This window comes from Zea mays, chromosome 7 (assembly GCF_902167145.1).
Source record: "Zea mays cultivar B73 chromosome 7, Zm-B73-REFERENCE-NAM-5.0, whole genome shotgun sequence".
Taxonomy (NCBI): domain Eukaryota; kingdom Viridiplantae; phylum Streptophyta; class Magnoliopsida; order Poales; family Poaceae; genus Zea; species Zea mays.
The window spans coordinates 171,492,797-171,507,283 of record NC_050102.1 but is presented as its reverse complement, the minus strand read 5'-3'; the positions used below and the strand labels follow the sequence as shown (position 1 = coordinate 171,507,283).

General features: G+C 42.8%; 1 protein-coding gene across 1 annotated transcript in view; it reads left to right on the top strand.

The window, feature by feature from the left end:
• The first annotated feature begins 309 nt into the window (after positions 1 to 309).
• Positions 310 to 14,487, top strand: part of LOC103634374 (aspartic proteinase CDR1) — a 29,544-nt gene continuing 15,366 nt past the window's right edge. Inside the window, exons 1-7 of the mRNA XM_020540885.2 lie at positions 310 to 761; positions 868 to 988; positions 9,073 to 9,500; positions 9,586 to 9,742; positions 13,052 to 13,134; positions 13,240 to 13,336; positions 13,455 to 13,527. Coding sequence (XP_020396474.1) covers positions 502 to 761; positions 868 to 988; positions 9,073 to 9,500; positions 9,586 to 9,742; positions 13,052 to 13,134; positions 13,240 to 13,336; positions 13,455 to 13,527 — 1,219 coding nt within the window. The 5' untranslated portion in view covers positions 310 to 501. The remainder of the gene's footprint in view (positions 762 to 867; positions 989 to 9,072; positions 9,501 to 9,585; positions 9,743 to 13,051; positions 13,135 to 13,239; positions 13,337 to 13,454; positions 13,528 to 14,487) is intronic.

Genomic DNA, 14,487 nt, shown 5'->3' with positions numbered 1-14,487 from the left:
TGGAGCCTGAGGCCTGAACTCAAAAGCCACGCAAGTTTGGCCTCCAAAGCGGGACCCACAAGCATCTATCACCCTATCCGTCTCTACCTTTCGCGGTTGTCAAAAGTCAGTTCGTGAGATGAGATCGTGGTCGCCTCGTCAACGCTCGTCCTTCCACACTACCACTCCTGTGCAGCGGATGAAAAAAGGCAGCACCCGCGGCTTTACCCGACATTCCCACGCCTGAGCCTCCGACTCGCAGGCCCAGAAATGTAGGCCCCACTAATCAGGTCGACTAAACGCGAGGGATCTACGAGGCGATGTGCAACTGGCCAACTGCAACGGTAAGCAATGTACTGTCATACTGCTATATCCGACGTGCTGTGATTTACCGAACTACCCCTACGCCCGCCTCCCCCACAAGTCGTCGCCTCGGCTCGGCCCCCGCTTCGCTCCTCTCGGCGCGACGACCTCTGCCCCCATCCTCCCCCTTTCTCAATCCCCGCGCGACGAGGCCGCTTCATGGCGAGTCGGGGCTGGCCTCGGCCGGACTCGCTCCAGGCCCTCGCCGCCGCCTCCATCGCCATCCTTCTCCTGGCCGCCGCGTCTGGGGCTGCCGCTGGATCCCCCGATCGGCCCGTGCCGCGGCCGCCGCTGTTCCTCCCGCTCACGCGCTCGTACCCCAACGCCAGCCGGCTCGCTGCCTCGTTGCGGCGCGGCCTCGGCGACGGGGCGCACCCCAACGCGCGCATGCGCCTCCACGACGATCTCCTCACCAACGGGTCGGCACAGTTCGTTTCCTTACGCTGCTGTTTTCTCCCTCTCTTTTGTTTGCTCTGCTGCTGGATCTGAGACGAGAGGCTGGCGCGTGCCGTCGTATTGGTTCAGGTACTACACGACGAGGCTCTACATCGGGACTCCCCCGCAGGAGTTCGCGCTGATCGTTGACTCCGGGAGCACTGTCACCTACGTGCCCTGCGCCTCCTGCGAGCAGTGCGGCAACCACCAGGTGGGACTCTATTCTTTTGCTGCTCTGCCCAGCTATCAGCTAGGACCTTGTGAGATGATATTATTGATTAGGATGATAGCACGCATGGATATGTGAACCCAAGTTGCGAAGCTGGGCTACTGAGCCTAACTGATCAATGGCATGCGAATTATATGGGTTTCTGAGACTACTTGGTGCACATCGGCATATATGAACTCTAGTTTTCAGAAGATCAACACTTTCATTTGCAGGTAGATTAGGGACTTTCAATTTGATCATGGATTGTTGATAAATTGTCCTAGTATCGACTGAGGACGTGGCTTCAACCTGCTGCCCACAATTTATTTGATTTTCTAAATAGTCCATTCCTGAGATGCAGAGTCTATTGTCCACACTTCCCAACATGTACCCTGCCAACTTGGCCGCAATATGTACAATGAGTGTTTTGAGCTGTGTCTAGGGGGTGAATGTAAAAAAACTCATGACAAATTTCTTGACGAAGACACGTCTTTTGGCTCTATGTTCGAGATAGAAGACATAGTTGATTGATGCATTGCATTTATCAAATACTTTGATTGGTGCAATAAATATATTAAGACACAGATTTTAGACACACCCTGACACCCACTGTATCACACTGTGCCTTAGTTGTGTCTTGTGCTTGAAGTACCATACAAGGGTTTCAAAGTTATACATAACATTGGATTGCCAATCACTGATCTTTTTTGTCGTCATTAATTGTTAGCCAACAACTTAACTTTATCTCAATGTTAAGTGGGTCCCACATATACTGCCAACAAATAACAGTTGTTTGGTCATACATGCGTAACTTTTTCGTCCTTGAACACTCTTTTTCTACTCAAGGTATAGTATTGCTCCACCATATTGAAATTCGATACTCCCTCCGGCCACAAAAAACATATTGTTTAGGACATGGTTTGGCCGACATGATTTGGCGGGCCAAACCTTAAAAACTACAAACACTAATAACTATTAACCTATTTACCTTGGAAACCTGCAAGCTAGATATGTAGATTAATATTCAAAGTACTTGAAAAATCTCTTCAATTTAAAGGATTTTAAGAATATATACTAGAAGAAATTAGCGACCAAAGATATGCATTCAAGAGTGTACAAAGTCAAATACGTAAAATATTTTTTGTTGGAAGGAGTAGATGCTACAATTTAGTCATTATCCATTTCAAAAATACATCTCTATATAATGGAAAATATACTACGGCTCTAGTACATGGTAAGACTTCTTTTGCACCATCGTTTGAATGGTTATCCATGAGCTAGTTTTGTATTTTAAAGTACTCTGCTAACGTCCCATTAGTACGTGGTATCATATAATCATGTGAATTGTCATTGTCGTAGCTAAGCCACCATGGTACTAAGAGGACCAAAGAAATTAGCAAGGGGAGCAGAGAGCGAATCCTGACACCGTAGAGTCTGTTTAGAAGTTATGACATCCAAAACCTAACACAAAGATTTTTGTTAGAGAGTGAAAACCCTAACCCTAATTCATTGATAATGGGCTACAATATTACATATACCCAACTCTAGTGGGTTACATGGACTGGACTCTAGGCCCATAACACTCAAACACATATGAACAATCTAACACCCACCACAGTGGAAATTTTAGTCACGACAGATGTTGAGATTGGACAACTCCGAGAACAACGATGAGGAAAGACCCTTAGCGAAGGTGTCACTAAACTGCGAGCTCGTTGGGACGTGATGAACATGGACATCCCCGACAACAATGCGCTCATGGACGAAGTGAAGATCGACCTCAACATGCTTCGTACGCTGGTGCTGGACGGGGTTGACGGAGAGGTAGGTGGCTCTAACATTGTCGCAGTAGAAAAGCGTACTCTTGGTGAGGGGGCTGTGAAGCTCCTGGAGGAGCTGTCACAGACAACTCACCTCAGCCACCCTAGTAGCGATAGTCCGGTACTCAACCTTATCACTAGAGCGAGAGACCATGAGCTGACGCTTGGAGAAGCAAGAGATGAGGTTGGCCCAAGGAACACCGCATACCTAGAGGTAGACCGATGGGTGGCTGGGCACTCGGCCTAGTTAGCATCGGTGTAAACAACCGTCAATGATTTTTCGACAGTGAATTTATATGGGGGTAATCGCAAGATCGAGAACTGAAAGTAAAGGAAAAAATTTGCAAGAATTTAGACTGGTTCGAGCTCTCGACTTGAGATAATACCCTACATTCAGTATGTTGTGGTTGTTGCTTACGATATGTTTTTTGTGCCCTCTTGGGGCGCCTTGTACCTCCTTTTATAGTCGAAGGAGGGGGTGCGGTTACGAGGAAGAATACCAATGTCGTACTAGACAAGGACTCGGATCTAAGAATCCTGGTCTATCTAGATTACAAAGATTCCTATCCTTATTTTTACAAGAGATTCCCTTATAAATCGGCCCTTACTGTTATCATGAAGATACAATCCGGATCTGCTACAAATCCTACAATCTTCCTAATTTGTTAAAGTGTGCGTACCACATGCTGACATGTTCTTTATCTATTTGGGTCATCCTTCAACTTGGGCTAGGGTCTCAAGGTTGTATGACAAGCCCATGACGACGTTGCAACACCCGACATAAATAGCAGATTGTCGTGATGTTTTGAAGACCTTGTGGACGTGACATTGAGGTAGGATCATATCTATTTGAAAACTTATCAAATAAGCTTTCCATCAAGTGCTCATGGACCTTAAACTCACTTCGGATGAATGAATTATGAGATTTACAATAAAGTATTGTCAGGCTGCTGACAAGCTTATAATCAATGATCATATTGATATGTGTTATGTCCTCATCACTGGGGACTTAAACTAACAAGCGCCCCAGGGCGAGAGGGGTCAGGGGGCTTACACTAATAGGTGCCCCGAGACACGAAGGACCCAGGGACTTACACTTACAAGCGCCTTAGGATATGTGACATCGGTACCCTAGGGCACGGGGGGTATCGGGGACGCACCTCCAAATTAGTGCCTCGTGGCACAGGTTGGGACTTAGGCCCTATTTGTTTGGGATTATAATCTATATAGATTATATAATCCAATGTAAATAAGCTAGTGAGGAAACAAACAAGCAACTTATCTGATAAGATTATATAATCTAGCACTTGAGATTATGATAATCCTATAAGCTCATCAAAGGGTGCTTATTTCAGCTTATTTTTGATGAAAGACCCACTACCCATGGCAAGTTGATTAAAATTACTTCCAATTGCCATCCACCTATCCATAAGCGTTCTCACCCACCAGACAATTAAAACAACCAAGGGTATTATTGTATTTGTATGCATATGAATAATAAGCCGAGTCCAAATAATCTGAGCTAACAAACAACAGCACCTAGCTTATTTAATCCAGAGCAAATAATCCAGATTATATAATCTAGATTATAATTTAGATTATATAATCTATAAGTTGAAACAAACAGGGCCTTAGAATATTCCACCCCTAAAGGTTATGTGGTGCTAAGAGGCCCGAGCCTCTTAGGGCTGATTTGGTGGACAGGGATCACGAGGGGATCTATGGGGGAGGAATCCTCTTGCTATTTAATTTTAAATAGTAAGGGAATTTCTCCCCATGGATCCCCTCGTGATCCATGTCCACCAAATCAGCCCTTAGTGTGTAAGGAGGTCACTGGATCTTCTAGCAATTGGGGAGTCATCGTTATCTGGACACCTTCATGCTTTGCTACTTAGAGTGGGGCGCCTCCCTTGGCTGAGGCCATGGATGGTCTCCAGGACTCAGGGCCTCAAGTGTGGTGGTTCCAGCACAGTGAGCCCCGAAGTCAACCTCCTGAGATGAGACCCTTGAGCGCGTCTTAGCGACAGTCGGGGGTATAGCCTTCCCCAGGCACTGAAAATCATGTATTGTTGCAAGTGAATTTAAAATAAAAACTAAAGACAAATATACATTGGTCAGGGCTTTACAATGGTATGTTATATTGTTATGGGCTTATGGCATCACCACACATCATCATATTTGAAATGTAAATAAAATCAGGAGACAATGTATGCTAGCATTTGAAAAAAATGAGCTGCTCATTGATGTTGCTCGCACACAATATAGTTTTGACTGAACTGAAGACCTTTCTCAGATGCTAGATTATTCTTTTGCAGCTTTGTCAAATGTTCTTGATGCAACTGTGCAAATGCACTGATGGTTTGGGATCCATCATCATTGTTTCACCACCACCTTTACTTAGTGGATCTTGTGTTCATTGAATGAATCACTCACATCATTGTCGAGGCATGTAAAAAATTGTATCTGAAACGATCTTATGTTTTACATAGTAACGTCCAAAAGGTTGAAGATCATATGAAAATGGATTTCTTTACCTTACGTATATTATATATAATAATTCGAAACACAAAATTTTTTTGTTACCATATATGTCGGACCTTGAGTATGAATCAATATTTTTGTCTTGGAGATCACTGTTATTTTTTTTTATCGAACGCGCAGGAGAACTGCACATCTTATATATTAAGTAAAGGAGATAGAGGTCTAAAGTAGACCCAGAACAAGTTGCCAAAAAAATAGGCCTAGACAGAAAAAGAAAAAAGGAAGAAGAAAAAAGAGAACGGCACAGAGGGGTGGGTTTCCAAACAACCCCCAGCCCCACCAGGACCTAAGGCCACAACCTCCTAAGATCTTTTGCCCCTGCCAAGCCCCACCGAACAGCATCCTCATGAATATGCTGCATGATGATGCTGATGTTGGGGGATGCACCATCAAACACACATTCATTTCTATGCTTCCATAGCCACCAAGCCACCAGAATCACCAGGGAATTAAATCCTCTTTTCTGGTTTTTTGGCACCTGGCACTCAGCTTCTTTCCACCAGTCTTGAAAGGTTGTTGTTGCCAATCCTGGAGTCAGGCGATGCAGCCCCACCTTGTGCAAAGTCTGCCACCAAGTGTCTCTGGCAAACACACAAGCCACTAAGATATGCTGAACTGTTTCCTCCTGCTGGTCACAAAGGGGGCACCTTACAGGATGCTCAAGACCTCGTCTGCTTAATCTATCTGCTGTCCAACAACGATTTAGAGAAGCCAACCAAATGAAGAATTTACACCTTGGGGGGGCAACTTTTCCAAATTCTAGTAGCCGGCTCAAAAGAGACCGAACCAGCCATAAAACGATCATATGCCGATTTAGTGGAATAATCTCCAGATGCAGACGGTGACCATCGATGCGCATCAGGAATCCCCGGATGCAACTGAAAACCTTGCACTAGGTCCCAAATTACTAAGAAGTCGATGATAATCTGGGCTGACAGGCTGCCAGATATGTCATTTACCCATCTATTGTTTACCAAGGCTTCTTGCACATATCTACTTTTCTTGATTCTCACTGTAATACGGCTGACCAAAGTGGGGGCAAGGGCAGATATTGATTGTCCATGAATCCAGCGATCAGTCCAAAACAGGGTTTGACAGCCATCACCTACTGTAGTGTGGATCGAGACAGAGAAAAGAGCTTTGACATTGGAATGTACCTTGAACATGAAATCTGCCCAGGGCCTTTCTGGTTGAGTTTTTTTTAGCCAAAGCCATCTTAGATTTAAAGCCCATCCAAGAACTTCAAGGTCTCTTAGACCTTTCTCTCTTCTTAATATATATCTAAAACGCAGTCCTCCTGCGTTTTTTCGAGAAAAAAAAACTTCAAGGTTATGGATACCCAGGCCTCCCATACTAAGTGGTCTGCAAACTCTTGCCAACCAACAGAGCAATGACCTCCTTTGATATCTTTTCTTCCTTTCCACAAGAAGCCCCTCCGAATTTTGTCAATAGCCTTGATCACCCATTTAGGGCATTGAAGCACTATAAGGTGATGGATAGGAATGGCTGTGAGCACTGATTTAACCAAGGTCAGCCGACCTGCTGTGTGAATGAGGGCAGATTTCCATCCTGGTAGTTTATCAGCTATCTTGTCAATGAGTTCTAGGAAAGTATTTTTGGGGAGTTTCTTGACTGAAAGGGGCAAACCTAGGTATTTGAATGGAAAAGCCACCTCAGTACAAGGAAATAACTCCTGAGCAGCCACCATGTCTTGTTCCTCACAATGAATGGGCGTCATACTGCATTTGCTCACATTTGTAACAAGTCCTGAAGCATCTCCAAAGATTCTCAGAATTTCTTTGACCACACTGAGTTCTTCTCTACTTGGCTGCAAGAACATCACCACATCGTCAGCATATAGAGAGATACGTTGCCCATTTCCTCTTCTTAACACTGGTTGTAAAAGACTCAATTCTTGGGCTCTTAAAACAAGAGAATTCAGCACATCCATAACAATAATAAATAACATTGGGGATAAAGGATCCCCTGCCTTAGCCCCCTATGGTGATGAATGATTTCCCCTGGCTCTCCATTCACTAGCACCCTAGTTGAGGAAGAAAGGAGCATCTTGGAAATGATATTACACCATACAGTTCCAAAACCAATGTGCGTTAACACCTCAAGAAGGAAAGGCCACGAAATCTAATCAAAGGCTTTACCAATATCCAATTTCAGAAGAATTCTAGAAGCCCTCTGCTTTTGAACAGCCTTGGCCGTCTGCTGGACCAAAATGAAATTGTCATGGATGCATCTTCCTTTTATAAAAGCGCTTTGATTTGCTGACACTATCTCAGGAAGTCTGGAGGCCAATCTGTTAGCCAGAATCTTTGTAACAATTTTTGCAAAGCTGTGAATTAAACTGATGGGCCTGAAATCTTTGACTTCCAATGCTTCAGCTTTCTTGGGCAGTAGAGTCACATAAGCTGAGTTAAGGAGATGAAGTTTGGATACATCACCTTGTAACACCCTATTTAACGCCTCAATAACATCCTCTTTGATGATTGGCCATGATATTTTATAAAATTTTCCATTATATCCATCCGGCCCTGGAGCTTTGTCAGCAGGGAGAGATTTAATTGCTGCCCAGACCTCCTCCATAGAGAAATTTTGATCAAGAGCAGTAAGGTCCAGAGCAGGACGATGAAATTCTTCCAGATTTAAAGTTGACTCCCCGGGGCTGCTGTCCCAAGTAACTTGTTATAGAAATCCCAGATTACCTCTTTCTTTTCCTGCTGCTCAGAAATTATTCTGTTATCGACCATCAGTTTTCCAATGAAGTTTTTCTTTTTTCTGTGTCTGGCGTGGTGATGAAAATAGGCAGTGTTGGCGTCTCCTTTCAGCCAGTGCAGTCCACTTCTTACTCGGGCAACAGTTCTTTCCAAGGAGGCTAGAGCTAAAGAGTGGTGCTTAAGGGATCGACATAGCCATTCCTCGGAGGGAGAGAAATTCCTTTCATCACGAGCGATTTCCAGCCTATGAAGGATCTCATTTGCCATCAGGATCTGCTGCTTAATGTTGCCCACTTTTTTCTGACTCCAGGCTTGAAGGTGCCTTGCTAGCCTTTTTAGTTTGTCATGGAAACGCTGCAAGGGGCAGCAGACTTCCAGAGGTTGTGACCAAGAGTTTTCCACCTCTTCCATGAACCCTTCTAATCTGATCCAGAAACTTTCAAAATGAAATCTTCTTTTTCCTTGGACAAGATCATGCAGCCCCAACAGTAATGGACAATGATCAGAAATCTGGGATGCAGAGCTCTGCAAGAGACAATTCGGAAACATGTCCTCCCAATCTGCTGTACAGAAAATCCGATCCAGACGAACCAAAGTAGGTGATGCCCGTTCGTTTGACCAGGTGAACTTCCTACCTGAAAGGGGCAGTTCATTTAGAAGCAAGTCATTAAGCAGCCGCCTAAACCTTCCCATCATAGCTCTATCAAGATTATCATTGCTCTTGTCCTCAGCTCTATATATAAGGTTGAAATCCCCACCAATCATTCACGGACCAAGGCACTGTGATCGAATCAAGCGCAGCTCATTAAGAAATTGAATTTTATGCTCATCGAGTTGGGGACCGTAAACACCCGTAAACCACCAGGCCACACCATCCTGCTGCTGGAATTGAGCAGAGATCACTGTTATTATCTAGTCTGTACTTGTTTTTAGTTTTTTTCATTGCCTAGAAATTAATACCTCTACAGTAAGATAATCTGATGTTTGGTTGATGTAGGATCCACGATTTCAACCTGATCTCTCCAGTTCATATTCACCAGTAAAATGCAACGTTGATTGTACTTGTGACAGTGACAAAAAACAGTGCACTTATGAGAGGCAGTATGCTGAAATGAGCTCCAGCAGTGGGGTGCTTGGTGAGGACATTGTGTCTTTTGGCAGAGAGAGTGAACTTAAGGCACAGCGGGCTGTCTTTGGCTGTGAAAATTCTGAAACTGGAGATTTGTTCAGTCAGCATGCTGATGGTATAATGGGCCTGGGTCGTGGTCAACTTAGCATAATGGATCAGCTTGTTGAAAAGGGTGTCATAAATGATTCATTCTCATTGTGCTATGGTGGTATGGATATTGGTGGTGGTGCTATGGTGCTTGGTGGAGTGCCTACTCCTTCTGACATGGTTTTTTCACGTTCAGACCCTCTCCGCAGGTATTGTATAATTTCCTATATGATAATCGATCCTTATTATTTTTGTGGTACATATTTTTATTAGCTAACTTTAAACTGGCAACAGTCCATATTACAACATTGAGTTAAAGGAAATACATGTTGCTGGAAAGGCACTGCGGGTAGATTCAAGGATCTTTGACAGCAAGCATGGGACTGTTTTGGATAGCGGGACCACATATGCTTATTTGCCAGAACAAGCTTTCATGGCTTTTAAAGATGCTGTAAGCTATTTACATGTCCATTCCTTTTCCTTTGGATCTTTGTTCTTCTGTAGTTATTTTTCCTTCATGTGAAATCAATTTGCTTGAAATTCTGATTATGCAATTTACCATGTAAAAAAGTAATCTAGCTTCAGAAGTTATCAATAGTATTTGTGGCTAAAACTGCACTAGTGCCATCTTTTTAACTTTTTTGCCTTGCATAAAAGAAGTTAAACATCTTAATGACTCCTAGGTAAGTTTACACTTCCCTAGATAGAATCATACTTCTACTTTTGTACAATCCGCTTCTCCTTGAAGCCTTTTCATGTCCATTAGCTAATAACTGTGTTAGAAAGTACTGATCGGCCTAGAGCCTGGCTTAATAGCCGGCCGGCCCTTGTATAGTATAGATGGCTAATTGGCTATAGATGGATAGAGATATTTGTGGGGAGGAGTCTGGATTCTGTGGGATAGACTCAAACCCCCCTTATTCAGGTCGTTTCCATGATCCAGGATGCTTCCTTAGATGTGATAGGTTTTCTTTTGCCTCGCGTCCTCCTTCCCTGTGTATGTAACCATACTGTCTCTCAATTATTCAATCTACAATTCTTCCAAATCTCTATTACTTTCAAACTGTATCCTTCGTTTTTCTCTTATTCTCTTGGCTGTTGCTTTGCAAACGACCTTCTGGATTACAAGTACACTGTTGACTGGTGCACCTACAATTCCTTCTGATCGGTTTTGCATGTCATATCCCCTAATAATATATCTAATATTGATGCCGTGTATATTTACTTTTTTCTCTCTTTCCTTTGACTTTTCATTAGTGGTTCATGGTGGGTTTCTACTCTTGCCTACCCCAAGTCCCAATTTGCTTGGGACTAAACGACTTTGTTGTTGTTGTAGGTTTTGCATTTCACCGCAGCTGAGTGTCTTTGACTTGGTCCTACTTCAACTAATTTTGAGAAGACTAAGTACCTGGGCAGTCCTCAAACTTGCACTGTGTTGTCTAGGTCTTTAAGTCTTAAAATGCAGATCTAGGGAATTAAACTTGTTAATTGTGCCATTCGAGGTCCATATATCTCTTAATTGTTCCCCTGAAGGTCCAAAGCTCCATAACCAACATACTTTCTTACATCATCTGCATGTTGGTTCCGAGCTGTGTGTTCATGCTAACTAAAGTAATTGGATCTTGAGTGATACTCAACAAGTCTAAGAGTTCGGATCTGTATTTTACTAGTACATTGCGTGCGCTATGCGCACGCGTTTGTAAGCAATTAGGTACAAATATAGAACCGTCTATTAATCACAAGGTTATATATTTAACATTTGTAGTTGTACAAACACAAAGATCATTCACCTGTACATCAGGAATGTATGAAGTTTGCATCGATGAAGACATGGCGACTTCCCACTGCAAGCAAACATATTAGAAATATCAAATAATGAACATATATTGGTCAATGTCACACCCGTATTTTAGGGGTCCAAAACCCGGGCGCGAAATAATCACCAAGTATGCTAGGATCAAGTCTCACACATATGATGACACATGATACAGAAACGAATGTCACAACATTAATATATAACGGAGTTCTGTACAAAATAGTTAAATAATTACATCATACGAAGACAACGATCCAGCAACCAAAGTTGACTGGGAGACGACGACCTAGACCTCCCACGAACACATCACACCATCTTTCACGCGCCTCATCCTGTGGTACCTGTTCTTGACCTGGGGGATGTGAGTACAGCAAGGGTGAGCTCACATACGTTCATCGCTCAACAAGTTGTGGGAAATAATGTGCATGAACTCACCAAAGGTGGGAGGTCATGTGAAGTGAAAGGCTTACCAAAGAAAATGGTTAAATTTGAGCATTGCTTTTAGAGTTGGTCAAAATTTTATTAGCAGTTACTAAGTGTAAGTAGATACCAACCCAAATAAGTAAGAGATCAAATTAATATCAACACCCACAATGCAATTCAAATGACAAATTAAGTTTAATTCCATGAATTAATAATTTGAGGGTCCGAGCCACTCATGACCGTGAGCACGACTGATATACCAGTTTTACACTCTACAGAGATTGCACATCTTTACCTACAAGTCGTGTTACCCATTTGTCACGGAGTTGATCAGACCCCATACACCTCTACCAAGGAAGCGAGACAGGGTACCACTACGAGGCCTTTACAAAGTTCCACTAGCTTCAGAAAACCCGCTACAGTTTCTAGGAAGCGCAGTATAGGAATCCCCCGTCTGAAAAGCCATCGCAGCAAAATCAGCCCGAGAACCTCCCTATACCGACCAATCCCCTACTGCTCTTGCCCCTTTCGTGTAAGGTAGTCCTCCACTAGCTTTCCTAATTAGTCAGCCAAGGGTGTCCCATAGCACCCTTATGGTAGCACTGTTTTCCCGGATGGTTCTCCATGTTCCAATTCCAATTAATAAAACATTAGTTTCCCAAAACCAGGTAGAGCAATAGCAAATCTATCCAATAATTCATCTGTTTGCAAGGTGGGGGATAAACAATGCTAGGGAAACGTATTAGGTCCCATCAATTTAACATGAGCATGTCACAGTGATTAACAACGAACATTATTAGGTAAAAATGAGTGATCAAGGGCACATGTCGGGGGAGTGCGCGACGAGGCGGCGACAAAAGAGCGGGAGCGCGAACGCGTGTGACAAGGAGAGTGCGGCGTTGAAGCAGGGGAGCGAGGGTATCATTGAGCCACGGAGACGGAGGTGGGGAGGAGGAGCGTGATGGAGGGGTGTGCAGGGGTGCAGCACGACCGCTGATTAAGGATCGGACGACTATAGTAAAAAAACAACGTGGACATGTTAGGCTTCGGCTTTTGCACCCGACTCTAATAATAAGGAAAGAGTTTAGGGACCTAGATGACACTGTTGGAATATAATATAAGTGAATTGTCCATCTCTTTCTATCAACTTAAGCTTTTGTATTGAACTGATTGGTGCATGTAACTTAGTATGGTATTGGTATTAGAGCCAGATGTCTTGAGTTGAAATCCTGGTTAGCGCAATTTAATAAAATAATTGTTGCTCGCTCTTATTTCTACGTCTGAGAGCTAAGAGAGCCTTGACGTGACGTGGAGTATTGAAATGTAATATAAGTAAATTGTTCATCTCTTCCTATCAACTTAAGCTTTTGTGTTGAATTGGTTGATGTATGTAACTTAATAGACACCTTGGACAATTTTGAAAACCACCAGTATATCTTGCTCTTAAAAATGAATCGGTGGTGGACTGGTGGTTATGTTCCTGAAGAAATATGTTTACTGATTCCATGTTTCAATTGACAGGTGACAAGTAAAGTGCATTCTCTCAAGAAAATTCGTGGCCCTGATCCAAGTTATAAGGATATCTGCTTTGCAGGTGCTCGAAGGTGACTTTCGCACCATGATTAAAATTTGTTTCTCATCCTCAGTTTTCTTATAATACGCTTCATGATGTTTGTGTAGAACTTATATATTTATGGTCTCACTTCCAGGAACGTCTCAAAGCTACATGAGGTATTTCCAGATGTTGACATGGTATTTGGAAATGGACAGAAGCTCTCACTTACACCTGAAAATTATTTATTCCGGGTAGGAGAAATTATGAGCTCATATGTATTTAAATCACTTGAGATAACATTTGTTTAATTTGTCTGTTGGTGCTGTCTACTCATGTTATGTACTGTCTTTTCTTCAATTCTGAATGAAGCACTCCAAGGTTGATGGGGCTTATTGTTTGGGTGTATTCCAAAATGGTAAAGATCCAACAACACTATTAGGAGGTTAGACACGTCTTACTGCTGCCATTTGTTTTACGTCTTTGTACAATTTGCTGGGTTATTGGTCATCTCGAATGTATATCTTGTCATTCCTCAATACACGCTGGACTCTCTTTTTATGTCTATTGGCTTATAAAGTGCACAAGCTTACAGGTTTATTCTGTAGAATTACAACCAATATTAGATTCATCCTTCTATGCAGCACTTTAGGATCTTATATTGCATATTAAAGGTTATCAGCATAGGCTGAGTGAATAGTATGGTATGCAGTGTTACTCTGACCTGTTTATACACTTGCATAATAGATTTTTTGTAAACTTTATTAGTTGACTGGCTTGGAAGAAATATTTAACATGTTCTCACCTTATATCTGACCTAATATATGCATTTTCTGTTAGCTTGATTTGTTCAAACTTTATGAGAAGAATAACTAATTAAAATTATTAAATCTGAGCACTGCATTTCATTGTCAACATTTGCTTAATTCTTCAGAGTATCTCTTGGCCTTACTCATTCAATCCAAAAGTGTACAACATGTTTTTTTTTTCTCGAACGCGCAGGAGAACTGCGCCCCATTATATATTAAGCAGAGGAATAGAAAAAACAGAACAAAACAAAAAAGGTTTACAGTCCTCCTTACGGAGGCCAGAAACAGGCATACAAATAAAGATCCATAAGGGGATAAAAAAATCAAACTACTCAAATCTTCCTAAGGCTCTACCAAGGGTGCAGCCAGATGTGTGAGGCCTTTTGCACCAGCCACTTCCCATCTTCTTCTTTCCTCATCAGCAGCTCTGAGACTTGAAGACATACTTGGGTTGCAGCCATCAAAAATGCATTTATTTCGATGATTCCATAAAGTCCAAGCTCCTAGAATGATGAGAGAGTTAAGGCCCTTTTTTGTGAGACCATGTACTGCTCCTCCCACCACTTCCCACCATCCCAGGAAGGAGTTTGTAGTCG